The 23,343-nt window shown below is 43.0% G+C and overlaps 3 protein-coding genes across 4 annotated transcripts; 1 reads left to right on the plus strand and 2 right to left on the minus strand.

Moving 5' to 3' along the window:
• Positions 1 to 1,450: 1,450 nt before the first annotated feature.
• tmem60 (transmembrane protein 60) lies at positions 1,451 to 2,463 on the minus strand. Its single transcript, XM_029634456.2, has one exon. It carries the CDS (start codon positions 2,461 to 2,463, stop codon positions 2,059 to 2,061), a length of 405 nt encoding a protein of 134 aa, XP_029490316.1. The 3' UTR covers positions 1,451 to 2,058.
• On the minus strand, positions 2,451 to 12,123 carry LOC115109502 (proline-rich protein 5-like). Of its 2 annotated transcripts, XM_029634454.2 has the most exons (12): positions 11,906 to 12,123; positions 10,088 to 10,215; positions 7,635 to 7,760; positions 7,145 to 7,225; positions 6,474 to 6,522; positions 6,297 to 6,354; positions 5,959 to 6,050; positions 5,554 to 5,694; positions 5,122 to 5,260; positions 4,732 to 5,019; positions 4,408 to 4,574; positions 2,451 to 2,537 (listed from the first exon to the last, which is right to left on the minus strand). In XM_029634454.2, the coding sequence occupies exons 2-12, from the start codon at positions 10,213 to 10,215 to the stop codon at positions 2,499 to 2,501; spliced, it is 1,308 nt and encodes a 435-aa protein (XP_029490314.1). In that variant the 5' UTR covers positions 11,906 to 12,123; the 3' UTR covers positions 2,451 to 2,498. The 2 variants fall into 2 exon arrangements, with proteins under 2 accessions (XP_029490314.1, XP_029490313.1); XM_029634453.2 differs by lacking the exon at positions 2,451 to 2,537 and having other exon boundaries at positions 3,514 to 4,574; positions 11,906 to 12,121.
• A 2,202-nt stretch (positions 12,124 to 14,325) lies between these two features.
• rad52 (RAD52 homolog, DNA repair protein) lies at positions 14,326 to 23,323 on the plus strand. The gene is made up of 11 exons (XM_029634457.2): positions 14,326 to 14,413; positions 15,550 to 15,646; positions 16,251 to 16,352; positions 16,514 to 16,607; positions 16,771 to 16,838; positions 19,320 to 19,438; positions 21,162 to 21,237; positions 21,314 to 21,585; positions 21,742 to 21,944; positions 22,574 to 22,843; positions 23,087 to 23,323. Exons 2-11 carry the CDS (start codon positions 15,587 to 15,589, stop codon positions 23,146 to 23,148), a joined length of 1,326 nt encoding a protein of 441 aa, XP_029490317.2. The 5' UTR covers positions 14,326 to 14,413; positions 15,550 to 15,586; the 3' UTR covers positions 23,149 to 23,323.
• The last annotated feature ends 20 nt before the right edge of the window (positions 23,324 to 23,343 follow it).

Consider the following 23,343-nt stretch of genomic DNA (forward strand, 5'->3'; position numbering starts at 1 on the left):
GTATAGCCCACAAAGATCTCCGCCACGGCACAATCCCCTGGCGCCAAGGTGTCGGAAACATTCCACAGGGATGTTGGTCCATGCTGATGCCATGGAATCATGGAGTTGCTGCAGATTGGAAGCGGTACATTCATGTTGTGAACAGCCCGTTCCACCTCATCCCAGAGATTATCTATTGGGTTTGGTTAGAAACACTGTTCAGATATGGACCAGGCAATGTTTTTCCACTCAATTGTCCAGTGTTGGTGATCGCGTGCTCACGGGCGCCACTTCTTCTTGTTTTCAGCTGATATGAGTGGAACCCAGTGTGGTCATCTGCAATAACCAATCCGTGACAAGGATGATGAGTTGTGTATTCCGAGATGCCGTTCTGCACACCACTGTTGTACTGTGCTGTTATGTCTGTTTGTGGCCAGCCTGTTAGCTTGCACAATTATTGCCCTTCTCCTTTGACCACTCATCAATGAGCTGTTTTCGCCCAAAGGACTGCCGCTGACTGGATGTTTTTTGTTTGTCGCAACATTCTCGGTAAACCCTAGACACTGTCGGTCGTGAAAAGCCCAGGAGGACGGGTGTTTCTGAGATACTGGATCGGGCGCGCCTGGCACCGATGATCATACCACGCTCAAAGTCACTTAGGTCACTCGTTCTAACGTTCTATCGAACAGTAACGGGATGCCTGTCTGCCTGCTTTATATAACAAGCCACGGCCACGTGACTCACTGTCTGTAGGAGCAATCCATTTTCGTGAACAGGGTGGTGTACCTAAAACTGTCCACTGAGTGAAAATCATATAATTTCATCCATGTTCACGCATCTGAGTGTGGCTGTAGCTTAACGGATAAAAAATAAGGGAAGGTTCTAAAGGTTTTTGTCAGACCTTCAGCCAGCAACAGGCCCTTTGTACAGTGTTTCTCAATCCATTCCTGTGAGACTCCAAAAATATGCACATGTTGGTTCTAACCCAGGTCCATGCATTGGCCTTATTCCGCTAACATAGTTGATGATTACTTGCTTAGTACAATCAGGTGTGTTAGTGCTTGACTAGAGCAGAAAACAAATACATGCACCCTCCTGGGTGAGCCACAGGACTAGATTGAGAAACTCTGCCTTAGCAAACAACAAAACATCACAGAAGACATGAGTTATTATAGCACTTTCTATCCCCGATGCCCTGGCTGCCAGTAGCAGTACGAGTTCTGTCCATGATACACCAATAAGCTGACCTCTTACAGAACACCCCCAGAGGGCAGGTAATCCCTGCCTCTGTTCTCTTTGGAGTGGGTCAAGTTACCAGTTATGGAATTCTCTTTATATCAGACTCAGAGCCTTGTTCCAACACTTATAGAATGTACACTTCATTTCTCCCTTTGAAGTAGTCACTAATCTGCATGTGATTAGATAAATGAAAGATGGGTCATACTGCTCACACCAATCCAACCCAGCAAAGTTGAGGAATTGTAAATATTTATTTTTGTGTGTGTTTCTCCGTATCCACAGAAAAACAGATCCCTACCACTTCAAAAGACACATAATTAATGTTCACATATAAACCCATTGGACCTAATGGTCCCAGTTATCTGAGAGTAACAAAGGCACATGCACAGATCAGTCAGTCTGTCTGTCAGGAGGTCCAGTCTGCTTATGAATACCCTGAACTCTCATCCAGAGTCCATCATGGCAAAGACCAACATGGCTGCAACATTTCTTGCTGTATCACTAGGGTTAAATAAAGATTAAATTTGTAAGCAGCATAAACCCATAAAATATATTGCCATATCACTACTCTCTCTTGTAGTAATCTCTCTTGTAGTGGTCTTTACATACTGTACTAGTGGAGTAAACCAAATCAATTCCCTTTTCCATCTCCCCCCATTCTTTCAGTCTTTGCTGTAGTGAAAATGAAAAAAAAATTCATCTCCATATTCTTCAGTTCAGTTTCTCCTACAGTGGATTACAACAATCTCACATTCATCTCCCCTACAGACTAACTTGCAGTCTTTATATCCTAGACGGAGCAAATAAAATCAATCTCCATCTTTCTCCCTCTCCATCCTCTCACTCTGTGCGGTAGTGAAAGACACTGTAGCCCAACTCCACCATGGCCCCGACCAGCAGGGCCCAGAGGGGGACACACACCACACTGAGCCAGATTTCCATCAGCCTCTCCAGCCGGGCGCACAGCGTCAGACAGAAGCCCAGCTTCAGCAACATGGCCACTAGGTACCACACCCTCCGTCGCAGGTTCTGCTGGCCTCCACGCAGGTCATAGCCGGGCTTGCACCGACCCGCCATCTTTACCACGAGCATGAGGATGAGGATGGTGTCAAAAATCCATACGGGGAGGAAGATGAGGAACCAGTTCCAGGGGATCTTGGAATCCAGTTTGAGGACCAGCATGATGAGGAAGATGAGGGAGAAGATCCAGGTCAGGAGGACTCTTTGGGCCAGAGACATTCTCATTTAAGGGATGGGGGTGGTGCCCTGGAGGGGGAACGTTAACACTGTGGCACTGGCAAGTCAAGAGTGAGACGAACCTGAAGATAGGAGAGACATACATGAGTGACATACACCTATGATGTGAGACAATACTAGCTAGCATACCAGATTGTACAGGTTGTGATAGGAAGGTATAGCAATGTTGTCCTCCTGGCAATGTTTATTTTTTTGTGGGTTGAGGGCATGCTAAACGTATACTGTAGGTAGCTAACATTAACTACTGTAGCGAACTAGTCTCTTCAACGTGCAGTCTGAGTCTGCAAGCACACTAACGTTAACTAGTTGACACACTTATTCTAATGGGGGATCAGATTATCTAGCTTGCGTTGGATACATTGCGATTTATATTTAGTCAAATAAATAATATTGGTTAGAGAAAATAGCATTAGCTTAGCAGCAGTTAGCTAGCTAGCTAGCTAAATCTAGCCGAAATCACATATGGCCAACCAACATTCTGCTTACCTGGATCGGAGGATTTGTCACCTAAGTATCTTTAAAAATCCATATTATAGAAAAGCTTGTATTTTATTGCACTTTCCGTTACGATAAAAACGAAAAGTGTCTAGGGGATTTTCCGGTTGTCGTTATTAAAAACATTTTTTTACCATGCTATTATCCACTAGGATTGGCCATTCTCTGTCAATCATACAAAACAGCCCTCTGATTGAAGGAAAAGAAATACGTGAAATCGAGCATTACCGTAAAGTACACAAAAGGTGTTCATATTTGTTTAGCTCAGTCAATGGTATAAATTAAGTAAATGCACTAAATATATATATATATATATTTTAAGGCAATAGAAATCTGTACTTAGCCATTAGAATTTTTATTCAAATCTGATATCACAAATGAATGATAATTACAACCTTGGATAAAAATGTCCCATTACAGATTGTCAAAAAAAGCTAAGTATTAAAAAACGGTTGAGGTAAAACGTCATAAAAATAGCTTCAGTTAAAAAGCCCTTATTGAAATCACAAGTTAAGTTAAAAAGCTTACTTCACAATACCTAGCTGTCCTAAAAAACGATTTATTTACAGTTGAAGTGCCACACAACACAGTAAATGAGACAACATTAATTATCGTTAAACCCTATGTTTCTCATCATAAGTAAACAGTAAACAACAATTACAGTTCAATATTTAGTTTCTATGGGTAATACATAACATGAATGCTTTATGACCTTTGAAAAGAGGATGACAGACTGGTCCCAGAAGTACTTTAGCCAAACTTCTCTATCATTGTCACACCATACATGGCATGTTTGGCATGACAGTAAAAAACACACAGAGGAAGGGGAACATACAGATGGGACAAGCCAGGTTAACACAGATTGGACAATGCAGGTTCTTAGAATGAGAAGCAAGATGTGACCAAATTACATTCACATAGTGTATGTACTCCAAAAGCTACTTTTATCTTTTCATTTTATGGTAACTGCAGTGCTCTACATTTTGTAGAAGAAAACCCAGACACAATCCAAGGACCCACATCCAAGGGCCTACAAGGTATGGCATCATAGTGGTGAGAGTCAAGTTTCAAAACAGGCAAAACATAACCATCCCAAAAAAGCAGATATATTCAGATCTAATCAAATGCTTAGAAAAGTTAGTTTTTTCTCTAAGTAAATGTTGACTAAAAAGAGGCCTCTTGTGGGGAGAAGTATGGAGTGCACTTAACCATGTCTTTTTAGGTCTAGTTTGCCTCTCGCCTAGCCACTGATCTAAGGTCAGTTTAGCATTTTGCCCCTAATGTCTAAGATAAGATATTTGGGGAGGGCAAGCTACCCATGATTCCCTTTACTCAGTGCTCTGCCTAATCTCCCGACCATATCTCATTGACTCTGAGCAGCGGGGCTGGGAATTCTATGAATATCCCATCTGAATCTAAGTCCAGGGACTCCAGCACCTGTCCAATGACGGTCTCCGGGCTGGAGGATCCGCTGAGTGGAGAGGAGGGGGCAGCCTTGTCCATGTCCGTAAGGGTCATTGTTGCCTCTGTCCCATGGAGGGGTCCTGGGGAGTGGAGGTGGAGGGGGAGGATGGAGGGGGAGGGGAGAGGAGACTCCATGGTTCCTGACAGAGGGAAGGTTGTGGGTTAGAATCAATCAGTCTGGCAAGAGTATTTTCTTATTTTTAATACTCTGGCAACTTTTCCATCCTTCGCCTCTGGAAGTTTCCAGTTTGTAGTGCATGCATAACGTAAACCTAGTGAGGAGGACAGATGACCTACCTCTGAACTGTGGAACCACACAGAGCCTGTTAGCAGAGGTGCTGGAGGTGGATGCGTCTGACCTGGAGGCTATGTCAGCGTAGGCCAGCCCCTGTTCCTCCATGCAGGAGATGACCTCACAGGCAGAGTGGCGTCGGATGCCCCCACTGCCCACCGAGCTGGCATCAGGGTCATACTCTGCCACGGGCGTCAGGAGGAGAGGTATGTTGTAACTCTTAGAACGGACCACAGGGTTCTTAGACGACTGGTCCACAGGCTGCTTAGGCCAGCACCACTGCAAACGCTTCTCTGTGAGGGAGGGGCATAGTGTGTAAGAGAAAGAGAAAAGAAAGCAAAGGAGAGAGAAAACATAGTGGGAGAAGAGTGAACAGCGCAGTGTATGCTTCTTACCCAGCACACAGGAGCAGTGTGCCACGCTGCCATCTCCAGAGTAGAGACCGTGGGTGCCCAGGTAAGGAGAGACCACCCTCTGGACCAGAGATTCCAGACGCAGGTAGTCCTCACTCACACCCCGCGATTCATGGACACCCTAGAGGGAGAGAGAGGAGAAAGGTCAGAGCGAGTGCGAGTGCGAGTGTGTGTGTGTGTGTGTGTGTGTGTGTGTGTGTGTGTGTGTGTGTGTGTGTGTGTGTGTGTGTGTGTGTGTGTGTGTGTGTGTGTGTGTCTGTCTGTGAGAGAGAGAGATAAAGAGAGAAAAAACGACTCAAAGATATAAAGGGGAAACATATAAAGACAGAAAAAGAGAGCGAAAGAGAGAGAGAAAAGAGATCAAATAAGTGAGCGATAAAGAGAGAGAATGAAAGAGAGGCGTACTGTACCTACCTGCAGTATAAGCAGCATCTGTGTGACGGAGGGGGGAATGCGGGCGCGGGGCCGAGACAGAGCATCCTCCAGCTTCACACTCAGAACTATGGTGTTCCTGAAGTGGAGCAGAGCCAGCTGTCTCACATTGGGCTCCTTACCCTGCAGACAGGAGAGGAGAATGGGAGAGATAGACCGAAGAATGGAGCGAAGGGTGAGGAGAGGGGGGTGTAACATTATGAAAACGTAGCTTTAAATACCTGAGAGAATATTCTTATTTAATGTCTGCTGAGAAATACAGAGAGAAAAAGAGAGAGAGAGACAGAGAGATTGAGGGTGAGCAGGTTAGAGGAGCGTCAGGACAGAGTGACATAGAGACTGAGCCAGTGACAGCGAGATGAAGGAAAAGAGTCAGGGGATTGATACCTGTACTGGGTGAAAGATGGCCTGCAGCGTATTGAGAACATCACAGAAGAAGAAGTCCCATGTCTCTGCCAGAGAGTCCAGTGACTTCTGACCTGCACACCAACAGGAGGAACAAACCGTCTGCTGTTAGTAAGAGAATAATCTCACAATGCACAGCTGCTAGGGACCTACGGCCTCAGATGATTTTGGCGTGTTAAACACAGAACATCACAGACCCTGACAAAGGTAATGTAAGCTTCAGTTCAACTCTTCTTCTTTGGAGCACTGACTGCTCTCTACTGTGTCACTCTGTAAACACATCTACTAATATTCAATTAACAGTGAGACACCCCAAATACCTTCGTAGAATCTTATTTTGTCCCGTAGAATGACCATGCCCTTTGTCAGCAACTGGTTCTGAGGGACAGAGAGGTTCAATGAAACAACTTGATATTTGATAAAAAATGATATTATGGCGCAATCAGAAACAATCTATCTATGATATTATTTCACCATTTAACAGAACCATCACTTACCTGGAGGTATTCTGTGAAAAACGACCCCAGCTCGGTTTTCAATAGGTATCTGAGTAAACAAAGACAGGAGTTCACCCACTAGAGCTATAGGGTACATTTGACTAGTGCAATACACTGATAACACAAAACAGGCAAAAGCTTCAAAACCAACTATGTCAAATTAGATGATAGCATATTATTGGTTAAGTACATGTATATTACTGTGTAGGTACATGTATTCACACCAAGGAATGTACAGTACATCTCATATAACTGCATGGTATCTGGGTAAGTGCAACCCAGCTTTCTCTTTTAAACGTACTGTTCATGTTTGTCTCCAGTGGTATAAGTACATGTTGAAACAGTGTTAGGAATAGACCCTATGATTGACTCGGCTCTCCAAGTGTGTGATGCGTGTGATTTCAGTTGTTTACTAGGCTATAATGGAGGCTGATATAGGCTATAATGGAGGCTGATATGACAGAACTGATGGCTCTAATGTCAGGTCTGGAAAGATAATGAGACATCTGGCAAGGCCACATGGCTTCACACACACACACACACACACACACACACACACACACACACACACACACACACACACACACACACACACACACACACACACACACACACACAAATGCCATGTTAGCAAACCAGTGTGTGTGTGTTTGTTAGTGTTTAGAACTCACCTGACACCTTCGTTGAGGACATAGAGTTCATTGTCAGACAGACCTTTCTTCTGGAAGACGGCAATGACAGCATTGTGGATGCTAGTGAACACACACACACACACACACACACACACACACACACACACACACACACACACACACACACACACACACACACATCAACATGTACTGTTTAGATTACATTTACCCATTAGATGATAGTTCATATTCATACAAATGTAGAATTTTAATTTGAACGTGTTTGCTAAAGCAGGAAAACAAATGTGAGTTATTATATGGATTATAATTAACAAACATTATTGTAGGGGTTGATGTATTTTTCGTAAGGGAAATTTGAAATGTCTAAGTGGAAATTATAAACTTAAAATACAATACATGTTTTACAATTCCTGCATTGGAGTAAAGTTATCCTGCAAGAGGGTGATCAAATGAAGTTCCTACATCTGTAACAGGCACAGACTACATGCATGGTCAGGCTGCAGCATACCTGTTCCAGGTAGCGTTGGCCCCAGCCCTCTTCTGTTTCTCTCCTCTCTCCTCCGGTGATCCCTTCTCACTCTTTCCCAGTTCACTGAGACTGGGGGAGCTCATCAACTTCAGCCTGTGTAGAGTCCTCATAAAGGCAGAGAGGAAGGGAGAGAGAGAGAGACGGCACACTAAGTATTGAACTAAAGCAAAGACTAGAGACTGAAATACTAGAAAAGAATGAAAATAGGGGAGTAGAGAGAGGGCATGTGAAGTGAAGAGAAGAAAGAGTGCAATGTGAAAGAGGGAAAGAGAGACATCTGGCATCTGGTCGAGGCAGAGACCAGAGCAGAAGACTGAATGAGAGAGTGAGGAGAAGAGAGAGAGAGGAGAAGAGAGAGCGAGAGTGCGAGAGAGAGAGAGAGGAGGAAGGAGGGGCTATCAGAGCTGTCCTTTGCAAGGGGTGGGCCATGGTGTGACTTTACTCTCTCTCTCTCTCAATTCAATTCAAAGGGGCTTTATTGGCATACAAAACATATGTTTACATTGCCAAAGCATGTGAAATAATTAAAAGTGAGAAGAAACTAATTTAACAGTAAATATTGCACTCAAAAAGATTTAAAAAAGATAAAGACATTTCAAGTGCTATATTATCAGCTATTTACAGTGTTTTAGCAATGTGCAAATAGTTGTAGCACGAATAATGGGGGGGATAAACAAACAGATATATATTGGTGGTATTCATAATGTTGTTTGTGCTCCACTGGTTGCCCTTTTCTCATGTCAACGGGCCACAGATCTTGCTACTGTGATTTCACATTGTGGTATTTCACCTAACAGATATGGGAGTTTATCAATTTACACAAATTCTTTGTGGGTCTGTGTAATCTGTGGGAAATATGCATATTTAATGTAGTCATTTGGCAGGAGGTTAGGATGTGCAGCTCAGTTTCCACCTAATTTTGTGGACAGTGGGCACATATCCTGTCTTCTCTTGAGAGCCAGGTCTGCCTATGGCAACCTCACTCAATAGCAAGGCTATGCTCACCTACTCTGTACATAGTCACGGATTTTCTTAATTGTGGGTCTTTCACAGTGGTCAAGTATTCTGCCACTGTGTACTCTCTGTTTAGGGCCAGATATCGTTCCAATTTGCTCCATTTTTTGGTTGAGGCTTTCTCTCTTTCGTTCTCTATCTCATATACACACATACTACACTGACACTCCAACACACACACACATACTACATTCGCTCACACACACACACACACACACATATATATTGACACCCTACATACACAAACACACTTTCACATACGCTGCTACTATTCTGTTTATTATATATCCTGATTGCCTAAGTCACTTTTACCCCTACCCACAGGTATATGATGTACTACCTCAATTACATCAACAACCTCGTACCCCTGCACACCTACTCGGTACTAGTACTCCTTGTGTACAGTCTCGTTATTTCCTTTTATTTTTATCAATTAGTTGTCTTACTTTTTAGCTCTGCACTGTTGGGAATGGGCTCATAAATAAGCATTTCACTGTAAAGTCTACACCTGTTGTAAATGACATTTGATTTGATGACAGTGTCTAAAGAAAATCTACACCCCCTTGAACTTTTTTCACATTTTGCTGCTTTAAAGTTAGATCTAAAAGGGATTAAATGTGACATTTATCCTATAGATCTACATAACCTACTCCACATTGTCAAAGTAAAAGAAAGTTCAAGAACATTTTCCAAATTCAGAAAATATAAAACTGAAATATCAAAATTGGAAAAGTCTCCACTGCGCTTCACTATTATTCTACAATGTAGAAAATAGTAAAAAGAAAAGAAAAACCTTGAATGAGTATGTGTTCTAAAACGTTTGACCGGTAGTGTATATCCATTGTTTTTATAAAAATTGCTCAACCTCGTTAAATTTGGCTGGGAATCATTGATGGACAGCAATATTCAAACTTTGTCTCAGATTTTCAAGCAAATTTAAGTCAGGACTGAGACTAGACCACTCAGGAACACTCAACACGTCTTGGAAAACCATTCTGTTGTGTCTTTGGCATTAACATTTGTGTGCTTGTCTCGGTGAAAAATAAAACTATCCCAAGGTTAGGTTTTCAGAAGACTGAGGTGGGTTTTCCTCTAACCTGGGCTTTGCTCCTTTCATATTGATTTTGATCCTATCAAACCCCCCAGTCCCTGCCGATGACAAGCATACCCATAACATGCCACCACAATGTAATTCTGCCCTATGACACCCATCAATTTCTTTCAAGTTTCCAGTTAGTTCCATAGTAGTTGTACCAATCAGATTGTAGGGCAACTCTCTGTAGCGCCATCTGCCATCCACTACATAAGGAATGGGGCTAGGGGTTGATTTCAGACTGGCTATAGCTTTATGACCAACCTCATAAGAGGGCTAACTAGAAGGCAAATTTTGAATGTTAATCCTTTGAGTTGATCCTCACCTTCTGATTGGATGATGATTGCTGTCAATATCAGGGCTTGGGGGCGGGGCTGAGAAGGTGGTGAAGTTGAGTGACAGGGGTCGGGGGGAAGGGCGAGAGCTGTGCCTCCGACGGAGTCCATCCAGCATCTGCCAAAAGAAACATTGAGAAAACAACAACATAAAATTCATCAACACAATTAACTGCAAGAAAATCTTGACTCACCAGGGTCTTATTATTCAGGTTGGGTTCAGGTTTCAAAGTGACAAATGCTCAGAAAGAACCGTAATATACAGAACAGGCATTTCTCTTCATCATGCAGAATAGGAAATTGATTGTGTCTGTCAGCTCTATATTTTATAGATTATTATTATGTCACAGCAGCTAGCCAACCAGGAAACATTGGGCACATGGAAAGAGAGAGAGAGCAGTCCAAACCACAGTGAACTCTGAACAGCCTGGTATTGGATGTTCTCTCTATCACTGGATACTGTTGCTGTAGCAGCCTGTCATTTGAGAAGTGTAACAACAGTGGTATTTTGAAATCAAAAGGGTGTTTAAGGCTAACTCACTGCTAACTCAAACTCATTCAGTCTACATGCACGCACACACACACGCATGCACACACAATAGAAATACAAGGGTTAGTTTTAGTTTACAATATTTTGCATGCGATGTGTATTCCATTGATAGTATGTCAAGGTGTCGTCCAATGATGTGACAAATAATACTAGGGCGCCATCAGCTGGTTATTGGTAAAAACGACACTCTAGGCGCTCTGTTCATTTAACAAAGAGTAGCAATAAAGAGTTGTTTTGGTCCTAAAAACGTCACGCAGTGGGCATATCTGAGACTAAAGGAAATTAGAGATACATTTCTTCCAATATTACACAGGTCTAATGCTACACAATAACCAGGCCTCACTGTTGTGTCTGCACAAAGGATATTGGTACATAGGGCTGTTGCAATTTGTAACGACAGTTCCTAAAAAAAAGACATAGTAATTTTGTAATGATTGAATAGGAGCCTACAACCCAATTAAAAAAAAAAGTAATTCACTCAACTAACAAATCCTACTTCCATTGGTACCATTTACTTAATGTCATACTGTAGCCTAATAATTGTGACTGGAGATTACAATATGCAGATGAATCTAATAAATAATAATAGGAGGATCCAAGCACGTCTGGGGCTGTCCAGAGGTTGGGGCAATGTGTGTCAGACTATGAACATGTCAGGTGTGTATTCTCTTTGTATGGCAGGCGTGTGTTGTTGTCTCTGCGTAAACTGGTCGTTGGAGCAGACGCAGACTCCACACACACACGCACTCCCTTCGGACTGTCTGCCCCGCATGCCACGCCAGTCTGGGTATTCATTTGGATATTCTGCATTTGTTCTTGCGGAGCGGCTGAGGTCCCCTTTCTTCCATAACAATCTAGAGATCGATCGCTTTAATTTGAAAACGAGGGCATTTACCTCGTTAATTTATGAGAACCCCTAGACTACATAATAATATCCTTGCTTTATACGATATTTGATGTGTACAGCCTACACAAAGGAAATATATTCCAAATATATCCCCATCATAGAACACGATGGCCATGTCACAGGGAGGAACGTAGCCTACATTACAGTGCGTACGTGGAGTAGACAACTTTAACATGTGCTACAGGATATGCAAACAAACTAGCCCATGTAAACAATGCGACAGTAGACTATCTTAGATTTCCCAATCAACAGACGCCCATACCTTAAAAATTAGACTATAAATAGCCTACCCGGTAGGCTATCATTCAAAGTTCACTGTACACACACATCCATAGCACGCTACGTACTCACCGTTCTCTCTCCTGATCGTGTTGCTTATAATATAATGATATGGATATCATATATGGATGATCACTAGCATTGATGTATAGCCTATCAGCAATAAACACCATAGTCTATCTCATTGTTGATTCCCAGTCTGCACTGACCAAACAGCCATTGGGGTGCAGATGTGGGGTGCGCCAGCGACCTATGCTGCGGGAGTCATTCTATGAGCATGCATGCTCGCCCCCGTGTTGTTTTGACGAGATCTGATCCACTGGACCAGACGCCTTGCGTGTTTTGCGTCTGTTGGTGCTTTCAAGACAACTCGGAAACGCGGAATCTCCGGGTTTAACTATACGTTTTTTTTGCGTAGAGAATTTCTATTGGTAAATTCAGACATTTTTCAAGTGGTAACGAGTTGGACATTTCCGACTTTCCCGTGTTATAAGTTGTCTTGAAAGCGGCATGTGAGCGTGTACGCGCGTTTTGGTGTCTGGTGTTGTAGGGTGGACGAGATAAACATTCTCATTCAAGCAAGGAAGTTGTAAAAAGGAAAAGAAAGATCAGGATGCGCAATTTCAATTAGGCCTATAGATGTTTATATTATATTTTACAGCACTCTTCACATTACCCTTCCGGAGAGCTGAATAGTTTTGAATTAGACTAGTAACATAATTTTTCCCAGTTACACAGTTACAGGCTGTAACTATTTACCAGGGGTGGAAAAGGGACCCAATTGTCATACTTGAGTAAAAGTCATGATACCTTAATAGAAAATGACGGAAGTAAAAGTGAAAGTCACTCAGTAAAACACTACCTGAGTAAAATTCAAAGTATTTGGTTTTAAATATACTTAAGTATCAAAAGTAAATGTAATTGCTAAAATATGCTTAAGTTTCAAAAATAAAAGTATACATCATTTCAAGTTCCTTATATTAAGAAAATCAGACGGGACAATTTTTTATTTACTTATAATTTACGGATAGCCAGGGGCACACTCCAACACTCAGACATAATTTACAAACGATGCATTTGTGTTTGAAGAGTCCGCAACACACACACACACACACACACACACACACACACACACACACACACACACACACACACACACACACACACACACACACACACACACACACACACACACACACACACACACACACACACACACACACACACACACACACACACACGGCAAGATTCTCTTGGCTATCAGGCTACATTCTTGTGGGCTTCTGTAGCCTAGATGTAATGTGCAATTCACATTTTGATTATGACCACTATCTCCCCATAATGTCCTGACTAATGAGGTTAGAAACATGCTGCTCTATATCCAGCATTGACCCCAATCTCACCCAGTTTAAGCACAGCAGAGAGGGCTCTCCTCTGTGCCATCTGTCACATCATCATGACACGAATGACGGGGGCCACTTTAGTGCAGCCAGTCAGGGTTGGCACAAGGTTGGGCGAGAAACTGCGATTATAAATATTTTTATTTTGACAAAGGTTGAGGTTATTTATTTTTCACATATACAGCTATCTATGTGACTGAAAACAATGACATATGAATTAATGATGATGATGATTCATTTAGGACATGAATGCACAAATCCTAACATCCTTAAAAATACTGTACAAACCCACTTAACTCGCGTACGACAAATGAACCAAGCGGGGGGTTTGGCTAGGGTAAAATTCGGGACGGGTAATGGCGGTTTGTAGAGTACATTTTTTTTGTCTAAATTTTTTTGTCGACACGCAACATGGAGACAAATTGAAGATACAATAACCATTTGAACAGTTTGCTATTACAGCAGATGAAGTGGATTTGTGTGTCTTGTGTGTGCACGTGTATTTTGATTTTATGAGATACCCTGTGAGAGCAGTCATGACCAAACCCATGCAATGTGAAAAAATGAATATTTGGCCATGTGTCAAGTGTATGTAGATGAGAGGAGTATCGTATGCTGCAATTGTGCACCTGAATTTCTGTAGTGCCCTGTTAGGGTGAAGGAGACGCAGCTGGCAAGAATAAGGGCTGTCCATCATGTGTCCTGTCCAGAGGTGGTGAGAAGAGTGGAGTGACGTTAAAGAAGTAATGGTAGTAGGAGTAGAGACACCAGATGATGTTCCTTGTCAACAGAGGGATCCTGATATGTTGCATGTTATGAATTTGGACTTTGTAGCATTTATTACATTGGTTATAAACTGTCCCGCGCAACCAGAGAGGAAATCAGAAAGAATAGTCATTGTTGTGAGTGCGGCTGAGCGTTTTTTGGGACTCAGATTCTACAGCAGAGACATTACAAGGAGACTTGTAGATGAATGCTCTGTCTTCACAGGCGCCTGAGCAGGAGTGAGGTGGTTGTTTTACCACCCCATACAGTAGGTGGCGGCAATACACCAATAGGTTGTAGTCTGCCATAAAACCTTAAAGAAGAAGAAGATGCGTCACTCAAACGTCGACTCAGGGGCAAGCGGGAAATACAATATTTTGTAGCTAGCTATAAGTTAAACACGCTCTAAACTAAGGTAATTTACGGAACATGTCTTAACTTTCCAACGTTTGTGAATAATACAGCTTCACCTCATAGCTAGCTAATTTTTCATCGGCCAATGTATGCCAAAACAACTGCTAGCCAATTAGTTATAGCGAGCCAACTAGTTAACGTTAGCTAGCTAGACACGTTCCAGAAATGAGCAGTTTGTGTCAAAGCGATAGCTACATTGTAACTATTCAAATCAAATTGTATTGGTCACATACACAACATGGTTAGAAGGTGTTATTGCGAGTGTAGCGAAATGCTTGCTTATTAAGGTCAAAGTATCGAGTTAGTTTTGCAAACTGCGCACTTCGTTATGTCAGCATTTACATTTTCTAACGGTACGTTGCCTTTTTGGACAGTAATACAGCTGGATACGTTTTATTAGTCGTATGTACTGGATACACATGGCATACACCGTCCAGCGAAACGCTTACTTGCAGGGTCATTCTCGACACTAACAGTAAGAAACACATGTATAACAATACGAACAAAGTAACTGGCTCAGTAAGAATAGAATACACATTTAACCACAAATAGCTATAATGTTAATACAGGAAGCACAGGAGGTTGGTGGCACCATAATTGGGAAGGACGGGCTCGTGGTAGTGCATCTTTAAGGGGCGGCAGGTAGCCTAGTGGTTAGAGCATTGGGCCAGTAACTGAAACCCCGAGCTGACCACGTAAAGATCTGTCGTTCTGACCCTGAACAAGTTAGCCCACTGTTCCCCGTCTTTGTAATTAAGAATTTGTTCTTCGCTGTCTTTCCTAGTTAAATAAAGGTTAAATAAAAACAATGGCTGGGCCGTTATTAGTGGAATGGTATGAAACAAATGGTTTCCACCTGTTTGATTATTTATTTGATTATTATGAGCCGTTCTCCCCCCACAATTTAATGCTTAGAGACTGTCAGCTTGTGGCCGTGGGTCCTTTATGATGCTGCGGGCCTTTTACAGCCACCATTTCGAGGAGATGTCCTAGATGGGTGAGAGCACGGTCCCAGTGATGTACTGGGCCGTCTTCACCACCCGCTGGAGGACCTTGCAGTCGTTGATGGAATAATTCCCATACCAGGCCTTCATGCAACCGGTTAGGACTTGATTGACTGTCATACACTTTTTGCAGCACCTGCCACAGTATTGATAAACTGGAGACTGAAAATATGCACCATGATACAGAGGAGGACAAGAGCAGCCAAGCATTCAACACGCGCTTCGGGCAGGTAGGTTTGTGGTGCATCTCAGTAGTCTAAAGTGGCTCCAAATCCTCTATCCTTTCATGTAAACACTGATGTGAAAAGAACTGGACAAGGGAATGCGTCATCCATCCTTTGTTTTCAGATCAGTTAAAGCTGCAGTATGTCACTTTTTGGGTGACCCTACCAAATTCACATAGAAATAGAGATCTGCCATTCTCATTGAAAGCAAGTCTAAGAAGCTGTAGATCTGTTGTGAACTATTGCTATGCTTCCCATTAAGTTTAGTTTTAGCAGCTTTTACTTTAAAAGTACTTCTGAAAGTACTATATTTTAGGTTATGGAAAATATATTTCACAGTGGTTTAGATAGTGCAGACTATAAATAATCATTTAACTATGCTTGTTTTGTCACAAACTGAAATTAGGCAAACTTAGAATTTTAGTAACCATGAAATGGCAGAGTGATTTCTGCATAGTGTATCTTTTTAAGATGCAAGATAAGGACTCTTTAGACTATAGAAAATACCTTAGACTTTTTTATCCATCCAAATGGATAAAAACAGTGTAGAACACTGACCTTTTTGCTTTAAAATGGCAAGCAAACCTCAACCAAGACTTTATCTTTCCAGTATAACTATACTGCAGAGGAGTACCAGGCAGTCCAGAATGCACTGCGACAGAAGCTGGGACCTGAATACATCAGCTCCAGAATGGCTGGAGGGGGCCAGAAGGCAAGGCCAAGTCACACAAACTCTTTTGTTGTTGAAAACAACTTCGAATTACATCCTAATCCACCCAAGAGAGAACTAACCAATAAGTACACACTTCATCATCAGCCTTTACTCACTAAAACGCCCGCTTGGAACTAAAGACAGTGTTGTTCTTGTTGCAGGTGTGTTACATCGAGGGGCACCGTGTGATCAGCCTGGCCAATGAGATGTTTGGATACAACGGCTGGTCTCACTCCATCTCCCAGCAGAATGTCGGTAGGAGAGCTGGAGCATCGCTAGCTATTAAACAGTATATTTAGAAACTTACTTCTGTCTTCAGTGTAACCTTTATTATTTATTTATGACCCACTGGGTACTGTATATGAATGTGTCAGTGTAATGCACAGTCACAACACAGCAACGGACTGTCCCCTCACAGACTTTGTTGACCTCATCAATGGGAGGTTCTACGTTGGAGTCAGTGCGTTTGTCAAAGTCCAACTGAAGGTGGGTGATGGGCAGAGAAGTCAACCATTGTTATTTAAAATCTACAGTGCCACTGTTGGCTCTTCCCAGTTTTGGAAGTGTGTTTCAAGGGAGGGTGCAATGAGTTGTGTGTTGTTCGGCAATGCGGTGCCAACATTTGGTTTTTAGGTTTACCCATTAAATAGTTGGGAGCATCTATAGTACATACAGTGGGGCAAAAAAGTATTTAGTCAGCCACCAATTGTGCAAGTTCTCCCACTTAAAAAGATGAGGCCTGTAATTTTCATCATAGGTACACTAAACTATGACAGACAAAATTTTAAAAAATCCAGAAAATCACATTGAAGGATTTTTAATGAATTTATTTGCAAATTATGGTGGAAAAGGAAGTATTTGGTCACCTACAAACGAGCACGATTTCTGGCTCTCACAGACCTGTAACTTCTTCTTCTCTGTCCTCCACTCGTTACCTGTATTAATGGCACCTGTTTGAACTTGTATCCGTATAAAAGACACCTGTCCACAACCTCAAACAGTCACACTCCAAACTCCACTATGGCCAAGACCAAAGAGCTGTCAAAGGACACAAGAAACAAAATTGTAGACCTGCACCAGGCTGGGAAGACTGAATCTGCAATAGGTAAGCAGCTTGGTTTGAAGAAATCAACTGTGGGAGCAATTATTAGGAAATGGAATACATACATGACCACTGATAATCTCCCTTGATCTGGGGCTCCACGCAAGATCTCACCCCGTGGGGTCAAAATGATCACAAGAATGGTGAGCAAAAATCCCAGAACCACACCGGGGGACCTAGTGAATGACCTGCAGAGAGCTGGGACCAAAGTAACAAAGCCTACCATCAGTAACACACTACGCCGCCAGGAACTCAAGTCCTGCAGTGCCAGACGTGTCCCCCTGCTTAAGCCATTACATGTCCAGGCCCGTCTGAAGTTTGCTAGAGAGCATTTGGATGATCCAGAAGAAGATTGGGAGAATGTCATATGGTCAGATTAAACCAAAATATAACTTTTTGGTAAAAACTCAACTCTTCGTGTTTGGAGGACAAAGAATGCTGAGTTGCATCCAAAGAACACCATACCTACTGTGAAGCATGGGGGTGGAAACATCATGCTTTGGGGCTGTTTTTCTGCAAAGGGACCAGGACGACTGATCCGTGTAAAGGAAAGAATGAATGGGGCCATGTATCGTGAGATTTTGAGTGAAAATCTCCTTCCATCAGCAAGGGCATTGAAGATGAAACGTGGCTGGGTCTTTCAGCATGACGATCCCAAACACACCGCCCGGGCAACGAAGGAGTGGCTTCGTAAGAAGCATTTCAAGGTCCTGGAGTGGCCTAGCCAGTCTCCAGATCTCAACCCCATAGAAAATCTTTGGAGTGAGTTGAAAGTCCGTGTTGCCCAGCAACAGCCCCAAAACATCACTGCTCTAGAGGAGATCTGTATGGAGGAATGGGCCAAAATACCAGCAACAGTGTGTGAAAACCTTGTGAAGACTTACAGAAAACGTTTGACCTCTGTCATTGCCAACAAAGGGTATATAACAAAGTATTGAGAAACTTTTGTTATTGACCAAATACTTATTTTCCACCATCATTTGCAAATAAATTAATAAAAAATCCTACAATGTGATTTTCTGGATTTTTCTCTCTCATTTTGTCTGTCATAGTTGAAGTGTACCTATGATGAAAATTACAGGCCTCTCTCATCTTCTTAAGTGGGAGAACTTGCACAATTGGTGGCTGACTAAATACTTTTTTGCCCCACTGTATATAGTAGTACATACACTGAGTGTATAAAACATTGACACCTTCTAATTTTGAGTTTCAACCCCCCCACCCCTTTTGCCATCAGAACTGCCTCAGTTTGTTGGGGCATGGACTCTACAAGGTGTCAAGTGTTCCACGGGGATGCTGGCCCATGTTGACTCCAATGCTTCCCACAGTTGTGTCAAGTTGGCTGGTTGTCCTTTGGGTGGTGGACCATTCTTGATACACACGGGAAACTGTTGAGTGTGGAAAACCCTCTCTGCGTTGCATTTCTTGACACAAATCGGTGCGCTTGGCACCTACTACCATACCCCTTTCAAAGGCACTTAAATCTTTTGTCTTGCCCGTTCACCCTCTGAATGGTGCGCGCGCACACACAATCCATGCCTCAAGGCTTAAAAATCCTTCTTGAACCGGTCTCCTCTTCATCTACACGGATTGAAGTGGATTTAACAAGTGACATCGATAAGGGATCATAGCTTTTACCTGGATTCACCTGGTCAGTCTTATGTCATGGAAAGAGCAAGTGTCCTTAATGTGTTGTACACTCAGTGTCTATAGTAGCATATGTACAACTTTCGTTTTTTTAATACCGTTTACTCTCTGTTAGCATCGCTACAATTTTGGGTGTGTCAACACACGCTTTTTACTATAATGTATTTCACACACTTACTGTATTACTAAGTGTGTTTGGTGTGTCTCTCTCCCCATAGGACGGGTCGTTCCATGAGGACGTTGGCTACGGGGTGAGCGAGGGACAAAAGTCCAAAGCCCTGTCACTGGAGAAGGCCAGGAAAGAGGCGGTCACTGATGGACTGAAGAGAGCACTCAAGTACAGGGGGAGACACTACACTTAATGTACAGTGCCTTGCGAAAGTATTCGGCCCCCTTGAACTTTGCGACCTTTGGCCACATTTCAGGCTTCAAACATAAAGATATAAAACTATTTTTTGTGAAGAATCAACAACAAGTGGGACACAATCATGAAGTGGAACGACATTTATTGGATATTTCTAACTTTTTTAACAAATCAAAAACTGAAAAATTGGGCGTGCAAAATTATTCAGCCCCTTTACTTTCAGTGCAGCAAACTCTCTCCAGAAGTTCAGTGAGGATCTCTGAATGATCCAATGTTGACCTAAATGACTAATGATGATAAATACAATCCACCTGTGTGTAATCAAGTCTCCATATAAATGCACCTGCACTGTGATAGTCTCAGAGGTCCGTTAAAAGCGCAGAGATGAAGAACAAGGAACACACCAGGCAGGTCCGAGATACTGTTGTGAAGAAGTTTAAAGCCGGATTTGGATACAAAAAGATTTCCCAAGCTTTAAACATCCCAAGGAGCACTGTGCAAGCGATAATATTGAAATGGAAGGAGTATCAGACCACTGCAAATCTACCAAGACCTGGCCGTCCCTCTAAACTTTCAGCTCATACAAGGAGAAGACTGATCAGAGATGCAGCCAAGAGGCCCATGATCACTCTGGATGAACTGCAGAGATCTACAGCTGTGGTGGGAGACTCTGTCCATAGGACAACAATCAGTCGTATATTGCACAAATCTGGCCTTTATGGAAGAGTGGCAAGAAGAAAGCCATTTCTTAAAGATATCCATAAAAAGTGTTGTTTAAAGTTTGCCACAAGCCACCTGGGAGACACACCAAACATGTGGAAGAAGGTGCTCTGGTCAGATGAAACCAAAATTGAACTTTTTGGCAACAATGCAAAACGTTATGTTTGGCGTAAAAGCAACACAGCTCATCACCCTGAACACACCATCCCCACTCAAACATGGTGGTGGCAGCATCATGGTTTGGGCCTGCTTCTCTTTAGCAGGGACAGGGAAGATGGTTAAAATTGATGGGAAGATGGATGGAGCCAAATACAGGACCATTCTGGAAGAAAGCCTGATGGAGTCTGCAAAAGACCTGAGACTGGGACGGAGATTTGTCTTCCAACAAGACAATGATCCAAAACATAAAGCAAAATCTACAATGGAATGGTTCAAAAATAAACATATCCAGGTGTTAGAATGGCCAAGTCAAAGTCCAGACCTGAATCCAATCGAGAATCTGTGGAAAGAACTGAAAACTGCTGTTCACAAATGCTCTCCATCCAACCTCACTGAGCTCGAGCTGTTTTGCAAGGAGGAATGGGAAAACATTTCAGTCTCTCGATGTGCAAAACTGATAGACATTACCCCAAGCGACTTACACCTGTAATCGCAGCAAAAGGTGGCGCTACAAAGTATTAACTTAAGGGGGCTGAATAATTTTGCACGCCCAATTTTTCAGTTTTTGATTTGTTAAAAAAGTTTGATATATCCAATAAATGTCGTTCCACTTCATGATTGTGTCCCACTTGTTGATTCTTCACAAAAAAATAGTTTTATATCTTTATGTTTGAAGCCTGAAATGTGGCAAAAGGTCGCAAAGTTCAAGAGGGCCGAATACTTTCGCAAGGCACTGTACCACAAACTACTTTTTACTGTGCGTGTGTTGGTGTCTGAGTTTGTTGTAGTTCTGATATTTGATCCCCCATCTTTCCAGATGTTTTGGAAACGCCCTTGGGAACTGTATCATGAATAAAGAGTACCTCATATCCATCAACAAGATCCCTAAACAGGTTAGATACTGTTCCTGTCGACTGTCATTTACATCCATCCACCCTTTCCAGTGTTCACTGTCTCTGTCTCTCCCAGCCTGCTCCCCCTCTGGACCCAGCCCAGACCAAGCGTTCTGACAATGAGCCATCAGTGGAGAAGGCCCGGCTGTCTAGCTTGGCCCGGTGGGAGAGTGCTGGGCCTGGGTCAGGGAGGGCACCACTGGAGCAGCCCAGGGCCCACAACCAGGCTCCCCCAGGGGAGCACGGGGACAGAGGGGGAGCCAGGACCTTTCTCTCACACACCCCTACTGCTGCCTCTGGACCAGTAGCCCCCTCAGACAGTGAGAACAAGCGCTGTAATCTTGTCAGGTGAGCAACAGCCAGATGACTAACTGTCAAACCTTTCTTGTGTATTGGTTTTATTACAGGTGTCTGTCTCTAAATTTCCTCCCTGTACCCACACTCTTACCTCTGTTCTCTTTCTTTGTCTTATCCTCTCTATCCCTCACGTCCTCCCTCCTTCAGGTCTTTATCAGATGTGGAGGACCTCTGTCTCTCTGACGCCCACACAGACCCCAAGCAGCAGAGGAAGCTCAAGCAGCAGCAGCTGCAGCAGAAGTTCCGCCAGGAGATGGAGGCGAAAAAGCTCCTGCAGGGACAACCTCTGCTCCAGCTCAAGACAGAGGGCCCAGACACAGCTATTGCACAGGCACCCAGTGGAGCTCATGGTAAGACAATAAGCAAGCAAGAAAAAACAATATTTTGGAGGACCGGTGCTTGACTTGGGCAGGAGCTCACCGGAGCTGAGTACCGGCACCTAAAATATAAACAGTGCCGGTACCCATTTCAGTCCAAGTCGTGCACTGGAGGACCATAAAATGTGTTAGCAAGAAATGTCTAAGTTCTGTTTTAATGCAGTATGGCGTTTGTCTGTTAGCCATGTTCTTTGACTGTGGTTGTTCATCTTGTACTAGTGTTGCCATGCTCTTTGGGAATGGGATACCTCTCTCCTTCCAGGTAGGTTTAGCACCCCTGACCAGGGACAAAGACCACCATGGCTTACAGCACACCTAGTGGACACAAAGAACCCTGCAGCAGGGATGAGTATCTTGCCAGTACCGTAAACCACCACCAGGGGGCTCAAGTAGAAAGAATGGGAACTACTCTGAAAATGATTCAGATTACACATATCTACAATGTCTTGCGGAAATCTACCTCCATATGCTGGCGTCTGTTTCATGTGTACCTGAATACTGTGGCTGCTTCTAGTTGTTACTGTTGTTCTAGGGGCTATAAAATCCCCATAGTGTGACAAATATACTGGATATTTGTTAACACTTGTCATCATTCCCCCAAGATAACCCAGAGCTGTGGGACTTCACTCTTGACGGCATCCAGGAGTTGGAGGCCCCAGCAGGTGGACCTTCATCAACATCATCCTCGTTACGACCCAGCACGCCAGGGGGTAGTCACCAAATGCTGACCCGCAGTAAGACCCCTCAGAGAGGGGCTTCACCATCCCTACGACCCCCCGTCAGGCCCCACGAGCCCCCACCACACGGCCAAGTACAGGGGGGAAACCAACCCCAGTATCACAACCAGCACCTTAGGACATCTGACAGGACAGGTGAGACTGGGTAATGAATGAGCTGCTTTAAAACAGTGGACATCATTAACCCTGGTCCTGGGGGACTACTGGGCATGCTGCGTTTTGTTTGACCTTAACTAACACATCCGATTCATCAACACCTTGATTAGCTGAATCAGGTATTCTAGCAAAGTAAAGTACCTTCAATTTAACCAGTTTGAGAAACATTCTTGTTATTGGTACAGCATTTTCTAGATTATTAATGGCCTTTTCTTGTCACAGGTGAGGCATTCAGTCCATCTAGACAAGGACAGTACATGAAGAAACGCAAGCTGGACACTTGAGAAAAGGCTTTTTCACTTACCTAAAAGCCATTTTACCAACAAGTCTTCATTTGTATTTTATTTTAATTGATATGTTTAGTATATGGGCATCTCTTCTTGCTGCTAAATGTAAAGAATTGTTTATGGTTTTTGTAAATAAAATGAGGGATTTCTGTTTGCCTTTCAAAAAACTGGACTATTCTCTGACTTGTAACC

The sequence above is a fragment of the Oncorhynchus nerka genome, linkage group LG25 (assembly GCF_034236695.1).
Source record: "Oncorhynchus nerka isolate Pitt River linkage group LG25, Oner_Uvic_2.0, whole genome shotgun sequence".
In the NCBI taxonomy this organism is placed as follows: domain Eukaryota; kingdom Metazoa; phylum Chordata; class Actinopteri; order Salmoniformes; family Salmonidae; genus Oncorhynchus; species Oncorhynchus nerka.

Bases quoted from the DNA above. Each gene is read 5' to 3' on its own strand.
- rad52 (XM_029634457.2), top strand. From the start codon at position 15,587: ATGCACCATGATACAGAGGAGGACAAGAGCAGCCAAGCATTCAACACG. The intron at 16,353-16,513 runs GCAAGGCCAAGT...TTCTTGTTGCAG, and splicing joins TGGCTGGAGGGGGCCAGAAG to GTGTGTTACATCGAGGGGCA. The intron at 21,945-22,573 runs GTAAGACAATAA...CATTCCCCCAAG, and splicing joins GGCACCCAGTGGAGCTCATG to ATAACCCAGAGCTGTGGGAC.
- tmem60 (XM_029634456.2), bottom strand. From the start codon at position 2,463: ATGAGAATGTCTCTGGCCCAAAGAGTCCTCCTGACCTGGATCTTCTCC.
- LOC115109502 (XM_029634453.2), bottom strand. From the start codon at position 10,215: ATGCTGGATGGACTCCGTCGGAGGCACAGCTCTCGCCCTTCCCCCCGA. The intron at 7,761-10,087 runs GTGAGGATCAAC...TGCCTTTATGAG, and splicing joins AATCATCATCCAATCAGAAG to GACTCTACACAGGCTGAAGT. The intron at 4,575-4,731 runs GTAGGTCATCTG...TCCCTCTGTCAG, and splicing joins TGTGGTTCCACAGTTCAGAG to GAACCATGGAGTCTCCTCTC.